This window comes from Cynoglossus semilaevis, chromosome 11 (genome assembly GCF_000523025.1).
Source record: "Cynoglossus semilaevis isolate Cse_v1.0 chromosome 11, Cse_v1.0, whole genome shotgun sequence".
In the NCBI taxonomy this organism is placed as follows: Eukaryota; Metazoa; Chordata; class Actinopteri; order Pleuronectiformes; family Cynoglossidae; genus Cynoglossus; species Cynoglossus semilaevis.
Window position 1 is genome coordinate 2,665,548 of NC_024317.1, and position 7,613 is coordinate 2,673,160.

General features: G+C 41.4%; 2 protein-coding genes and 1 long non-coding RNA gene across 3 annotated transcripts in view; 1 reads left to right on the forward strand and 2 right to left on the reverse strand.

Annotated features, from left to right (window-relative positions):
• The window catches only part of LOC103385860 (uncharacterized), a 40,237-nt gene that overhangs the window by 5,544 nt on the left and 27,080 nt on the right, over positions 1–7,613 (forward strand). The window lies entirely within an intron of this gene.
• Positions 488–2,854, reverse strand: LOC103385862 (taste receptor type 2 member 117-like). The gene is given in 5 exon segments (XM_008319866.2): positions 488–955; positions 1,192–1,437; positions 1,856–1,904; positions 1,906–2,111; positions 2,338–2,854. Coding segments are annotated over 5 exon segments (1,011 nt in total). The 5' UTR covers positions 2,635–2,854; the 3' UTR covers positions 488–742.
• The window catches only part of LOC103385861 (von Willebrand factor A domain-containing protein 1), a 5,987-nt gene continuing 1,929 nt past the window's right edge, over positions 3,556–7,613 (reverse strand). Inside the window, exons 2-6 of the mRNA XM_025060323.1 lie at positions 5,753–6,283; positions 5,266–5,544; positions 4,776–5,051; positions 4,402–4,689; positions 3,556–4,262 (exon numbers count right to left, since the gene is read on the reverse strand). Of these exons, the coding sequence (XP_024916091.1) occupies positions 4,249–4,262; positions 4,402–4,689; positions 4,776–5,051; positions 5,266–5,544; positions 5,753–6,283 (1,388 nt within the window). The 3' untranslated portion in view covers positions 3,556–4,248. The remainder of the gene's footprint in view (positions 4,263–4,401; positions 4,690–4,775; positions 5,052–5,265; positions 5,545–5,752; positions 6,284–7,613) is intronic.

The window sequence follows — 7,613 nt, forward strand, 5'->3', positions numbered from 1 at the left end:
TATATTCTTAATTACATCGAGATTATACACTTTATTAACCCTGGGTGTTAAGGACTTAAATGTATATATTGTGAATATTTAAATTGTACTAGAATTGTTGTGGCGACTGTATAAAATAATCGAAATTGAACTGGCTTGTGTTTCCTGAAGATGTTTCTAAAAACCTCTAAAAATTAGATGTCTATGAGTAACCCAAACAATTCTGAACTGTACACTCGTCCTTTTTTTTTTTTTTTTTTTTTTAATCTCTCCCCTAAGACATCCATTTTTTTTTTTTTTTTAATCAGCCAGTCAACTAACATGAAAAAACAAAGACTCTCCCCTAAGACATCCATCGATGAATCCCAATGCAAAGTCAGACTGTTGTCTATTGTTGTCAAGATTTCTTCTTCATCTCCAGTGTGATAGTCCCTGAATCCTTTGAAAGCAATTAGATTGTTTGCCTCAATTTGTCCGTACGTGACTTCCGTATATTTTTTCCCCGTTCAAAGTTGTGCCCATGTCGTCCAAATGGACACGTAGGACTGGAGATCCAGCCAGGTGTCTACACAGATGTCTAAAGGTGGTGGTCTTAATCATTTTCATTTTAGTAGAGGAGAACAAATTGCCTAGTCAGTAATTGTAGTCATAGAAATAGTAGTTTACTTGTTGTCTAATTCTAACAGTTTTAGTAGATTATTGAGTAACTATTTGTTTTTGTGATCAGTGGCAGATCAGATCTTTACAGTCAATCACATTGGAGTCAGTAAAAGAGCAAAGATTTGATGGAAGCCCTGAGTCTTCTGTGTCCGACTGCCAAAATCGCAGGCGACATGGCGATAAAGGTGATGTTGGCAAATCGTGCAATAATCAGAAGATACTCAGCCGAGTTGCCACGGCTGTAGTTGAAATAGTTGACGGAGATGATGCTGGTTCCCCAGGATGCAATGAAGAGCATAATGAGTGCAAGGATCACCTGGAATCACACAAGGAGGGAGTCAGGTGACGTACACGGCCACTTTGAGACCAATTAAAATGTTAAAACCAATGAAGATACGCTGGGTTAGACTCGGTGTTATTTATTTTACCTTGCCTGGTGTAGTATGTTCATCAACAACAGGCAACTTCACCACTAGATGCTGCTATACTATAAATTGTCTACCTTTAAATAATTTTGGCCAATAATTTACAAGACCAGCTGCTCCGTCTCACCTTGGCTGCTCGTCTCTCGGCCGGCACTCGTTTTATGACCGGTCCGTCTTGCACTGAGCTGCGCGTCCTGCCGTGTGTGTAGAGTGTGTACAAGGAGCCCAGGTTGGTGAAAGCCATCAAGATTATAGGAATTGTCTCATGGATCACAATGGATGTAGTCGCATAAGCAAGGCCACTGTAGGTGGATGGAAAGTTCCACACGCAGCCCAGCAGGGGGCGTGTTGTGCTGCTCACAAGCATCAGGGTCTGAGCACAGGAAAGAAGAATAAGGATGAGGGAAGAGAAGAAGAGTTGAAAGTTTATAGTCCTTATAGATGTTTCCTGATCTTCTTTGATATAATGTCAGTTGTGGTGAATATTTATAAGAAACCTCTAGGCTGATGATTCAGTGTCTGTACATATCCTTTTTTTTTTTAACATTACAGGGGTTAGGGTTAGATACTGTTTTAAAATTTCCAAATGTTACTCCAGATAGAAGGTAGTTATATTTTTTTCTTGCATCATCTTTGGTACCATTTTTATGCAGGCACTAGTTTTAACGTTTTAGCAGTGACGTCACAACTAACATGATACATTTAAAATTGCAGTTATAGCGCCCTCATTTTCACCTTCCCCACTGATTCATTTTATAAATTAAATCATCAGGCAGGAAGTGGACATTCACCTCTGTAGAGTTCACATTCCCGTTGGGGGAAAACACATGAGCAGGAGTGAAAGTTGAGCAGCCAGATGAGGCCGAGACTCAGCAGCAGTGTGTGCGCTGCTCCCCGAGGTCCGTGGAAGTTCCCGATGGTGGGAGTCACTCGCCTCAAAGTTTGGAAGTGGAAAGCGCTGAGGTAGAGGGTTGACCACACGTTTACAGATCGAAGCCACACCCAGATGCCCATCAAGAACTGGCACCACTCTTTAGATGAGTAGAGCTGTCAGAAACGAAAGGTGTTGAGGGACTGAAATGATAAATCCTCATTTATGTACAACGATTTCAAACGCAAAGAAGATTGATCCAAGAAAGCTAAAATAATGTCGCTACACCCACGCTAGACATTTGAACTGTAAGACTATGTTGTAAACAGAAGAGAAATAAATACATTTATATGAAATTATAAATTAAAATGAATAGGTAAAGAGAAACTGACATTACTGTACCTCCAGTCCCAGGTCTGAAATAATAAGCAGCGTGTTCCTCATCACAGACACCATCAGGTTGGACAGTGCCATGTTAATGATGATGATGTCTGAGTTACGTCCTCCGCCGCGGTCCACAAACACACTCTTACCAATCACCAGCACCACCGTGGCGTTACCCAGGATGCCCAGCACCACCAGCAGCATGTAAAAGGCGGTTTGTGCCGTGGACACAGAGACTCGAAGTCCCATTCCCACGAGGTCTTGGTCTTCCTCCGCATTCATTGTGTCGTCCATTGCTGCCACTGATTTTCTCATTCTCCTCCTTGAAATTGTTAAGACAGATTCTGGTACGGCTTCCAAGGAGGTTTTACTTCATTTTTTAAAAATATATATTTAACTCAAACTCCTGCTAACAACATGCCAAAATGATCTCTCCTGCGGCTCGAAGTCATTCAAGACTCTGAGAGGAGGAGGAGGAAGAAGGTTTGGCCTTCAAAAAGCCAGAAACCAAACCTGTTCCTGGTCCTTTGGGAGTTTGAGGAACACAGTTAATGAAGCACAGGAGATTAATCAGCTTCTCAAAGAGAAATGTGCTTTCCTTGCAACTTACATGCCAACGTCATGGTCCTATAGAGAATGATCTGGTGTGTCTCCCATTTGTATGTATATCTTTGACCTTTCAGCCAATGGACTTAAATATTTTTAATGTTGTAGTTTATCTAAGCTGCTAGTATTAAATACCTTAAGTAACGTTAACTTCGGAATCACCAGTGTTACGAATAAATCGAGATCATTAAATTTAAACAACATAATGTAGCGTAGGGCAGTTTCACTAAACTATATACAAATATATTCATTGCTAATAATACATGTGCTTATTATTATTATAATTATTATAATTATTATTAATTGTTTTATATTGTGTTTAAGTTATATGAAATAACCATCAACCCGAATGACAAATTTATTGACAGATAACAAATGTTAGTGTATCAGATACCTAAAAGATATATGCTTACAGCCCACTGCCACAAGATGGCACTAGAAACAAACATCTACCATAATACCAATGTGAAGGACTCACTTTGATACCAAATTCAAAATCCCGTTTCTTTTTTTTTTATTATTAAAAAACATACACATGTACAACACAAAGAAAAAAACATACACATGTGTACAACACAAAAAAAAAAACATACACATGTGTACAACACACAAACCACACAATACCACACAATAAAACAGTTAATTATTCATTACATACAGTAAAACTTTTTGTGACATTTTTGGCTTTGATTTTTAGTGAAACAAAGTTTTGTGGCTCAGAAAAAGTTTGAAAACACCGGCATAAAGTTCTTGTTAAAAACAAGCAGAACATTCCAGCCTTTGAGTGAAACTAACCTGACTCATTGATGTCAAATTAAATAGAAGTTAAATATACATTTGGAAATAGCATATTGGTCCAAACAACTCTCCCTGGCACTATTACAGTAATTACAAAGTAAAGTAATGAGTGAATAAATTACATTATATTCATCATTTTTGACATTGTTGAATAAAACACATTAAAAAGCCGTTAGAAAAATAAATAATTATTGTTTGTAACAATAATTGCTGTGATAATGACAGTGAATAAGTCTATAGTCTAGTATCGTACGCAGCTCTGTGGTCCTGACACTGTAAACAGTTTGACATTCTGAACAGTAATGTCGTTGATTGGTGATATTTCCTCTTGCAGGAAGAAAAATTGCAATTATTTTTGGTATTTACTCACACAATGTGGAAACAGCGGGCTGGCCTGACAATGGCTTTTCCCGTCACAATAACTTTTTTTTTCTGGATGAAAACCAAACTAGACTCAAGAAATTAGCCGCGGTGCATCCAGCACTGCAGCCGCTTGATTTCATCCTGGAGGAATGCTGCAGTTTCTCACTGGCTGGAATCTATCAAGGAGCAGAGACAGGGAAACAGGAAATGACCTTCAACGAACTAAACTCGCCAAGCATGAGCATAATTAGAAAAATGGAGAGAAAAAAACCCAAAACAAACAACAACAGATGGTTAATGTTGAGCTAAGCTAACCTGTGTGATTATTTGCTGTGCAGCAAACGCCGTCCCCTTGTCCTGAACTGTAGACTGGAGACACACACACTCGGCCCCCGGGACGGACGTCTCTCAGCCTCATTGAACGAGTTGACGGAGACAAGTAGATGGAGGAGGAGTAAGAATTTGAGGAGGACGATTTGGAGGATTTTCTGTCCCATTTAAGCCAGAATCCTTTTAGACCTTCTTCTCTAAGAGCCGTCCAAACTATTTGAACTTCCTGATTTTCCGCTGGTGTCAACTGTAGCTCAACCAGTGCTGGCAGAACTGCAGCAAAAAAAAAAAAAAGAATCATTGATAATCTGTCAAAGTCAAAATGAATAGCAAAATAAAGTTAGCAACGTTTAGCATACCCTCTGTGGTGTAGGCTCTTACGGACATGGCTCTTTCTCTGCCGTCCTCATGCACAGCACTAACTGTGATCAGATATTCGGTGCCTGCCTCCAGGCCCGTGAGCAACACAGATTTTTTACGGCGGTGCAGCGTCACAACCTGGACACTTCCACTTGGAAAAACTCCATATTCTACCTTGTGTCTCTGGGTTAGCTCTGGCTGCAGGGGGCCCCAGTTCACACGCATCTGATGAGGACCAGAGTCTGACACGGTGACCACAGCCGGACTCGAAATATCTGAGACAAACCCAAAGAAGAAGGGACACTTTATAAGACATGTACTATTTATAATTAGAGGATGCCAGTCTAAAAGAGAAAAAAAATAATTAAATTTGGCTCTTTAATTTAAAATAATTTAATATATTATTGTTAGGTAAATTGTCATGTTAATATTAAACAACAATGAAAAAAATAATAATTTAAAGTTTGGATCTCTGTAGTCCCATCTCACCAGGGAGCGTAGTAAAAGTAACAGAGAGTGCGTTAAACGGCCTCTGGTTGGACTCTGGCTGGAGCGACGCTGTGTAAACAGTGTCCGGCTGGAGGTCAATCAGTCTGACCGAGGACGAGTCTCCAGGAAGAATCCGTCTGGTCACTGTGTCCGCTTCTGACACGGAGTTATACCTGAGCTCGTAAAAATCGCCCTCTGCTGTCAGAACAGGACTCCACTGCAGCACAGCACTGTGGGTCGTCAGCTGGTTCACGTGTAGCGTTTCGGCATGAAAAGATTCTACGTAAAAGACAATTATTATTATTAGACATTCACAGCATTGTCCTGGCTTTTTTAACTTTGTCCTTTTTTATACAGTATGTAGGAATGTCATGATCTGATACTCGGGTTTTGAACCATCCCTGTTGATATTTATGGTCTATGATCATATCAGAAAAATGTGAAAATTTTAACGTGGTAAAGAATATGCTCAAAGACACACACATACTGATGATGGTCTTTCTCAGCTCCTCTGTGATGATGTCAATGTCATCCATGTCCACGGTGTAGAGGTTGGCCTCCAGGGGAGGAGTCACTGCCTGTTGTAACAGGTGGTAGTTGGCGTGTACGGTGGCTACGATCATCACAGTCACTCCCCGCGTCTTCAGTTCCGTCATGGCCTCCGTCACGTCTCCAGGCTGCGCTCCATCAGTCAGCCACAGCAGGATCTTTGGCTCCTCCTCCTCCGCCTCAGACAGGAGTCGCTGAGCCAACCTCAGGGCCTCCACCGTGTTGGTGTTTCCCCTCAGATGCCTGACAGTCTGCAGGGCTTCCTGCAGACTTCTTTGACTCTTGTGGACATCCAACCCAAACTCCAAGTGTGGGCTGGTGCCCACTTGCAACAGCCCCACTCTAACGTTCCCATTGTCCAGTGTCAAAGGGCGGAGCAGTTTGGAGGTGAATCGCAGCAGCTGAGAGAACTCATAGTCTGATAAACTTCCTGAAGAGTCCAGTAGAACCAGAATGTTTCTGTTCAACCCTGGGAACAGATAATGTACAAATGTACCGTTAGCTTTCAACTGTATCTACGTATGGTGCCATCTTGTGTAGTGCATAGATTGCGAGAATGGGAGAGGGAGATTAGTCCGCAGCAAAAAAAAAAAAAAAGAATCATTGATAATCTGTCAAAGTCAAAATGAATAGCAAAATAAAGTTAGCAACGTTTAGCATACCCTCTGTGGTGTAGGCTCTTACGGACATGGCTCTTTCTCTGCCGTCCTCATGCACAGCACTAACTGTGATCAGATATTCGGTGCCTGCCTCCAGGCCCGTGAGCAACACAGATTTTTTACGGCGGTGCAGTGTCACAACCTGGACACTTCCACTTGGAAAAACTCCATATTCTACCTTGTGTCTCTGGGTTAGCTCTGGCTGCAGGGGGCCCCAGTTCACACGCATCTGATGAGGACCAGAGTCTGACACGGTGACCACAGCCGGACTCGAAATATCTGAGACAAACCCAAAGAAGAAGGGACACTTTATAAGACATGTACTATTTATAATTAGAGGATGCCAGTCTAAAAGAGAAAAAAAATAATTAAATTTGGCTCTTTAATTTAAAATAATTTAATATATTATTGTTAGGTAAATTGTCATGCTAATATTAAACAACAATGAAAAAAATAATAATTTAAAGTTTGGATCTCTGTAGTCCCATCTCACCAGGGAGCGTAGTAAAAGTAACAGAGAGTGCGTTAAACGGCCTCTGGTTGGACTCTGGCTGGAGAGACGCTGTGTAAACAGTGTCCGGCTGGAGGTCAATCAGTCTGACCGAGGACGAGTCTCCAGGAAGAATCCGTCTGGTCATTGTGTCCGCTTCTGACACGGAGTTATACCTGAGCTCGTAAAAATCGCCCTCTGCTGTCAGAACAGGACTCCACTGCAGCACAGCACTGTGGGTCGTCAGCTGGTTCACGTGTAGCGTTTCGGCATGAAAAGATTCTACGTAAAAGACAATTATTATTATTAGACATTCACAGCATTGTCCTGGCTTTTTTAACTTTGTCCTTTTTTATACAGTATGTAGGAATGTCATGATCTGATACTCGGGTTTTGAACCATCCCTGTTGATATTTATGGTCTATGATCAGATCAGAAAAATGTGAAAATTTTAACGTGGTAAAGAATATGCTCAAAGACACACACATACTGATGATGGTCTTTCTCAGCTCCTCTGTGATGATGTCAATGTCATCCATGTCCACGGTGTAGAGGTTGGCCTCCAGGGGAGGAGTCACTGCCTGTTGTAACAGGTGGTAGTTGGCGTGTACGGTGGCGACGATCATCACAGTCACTCCCCGCGTCTTCAG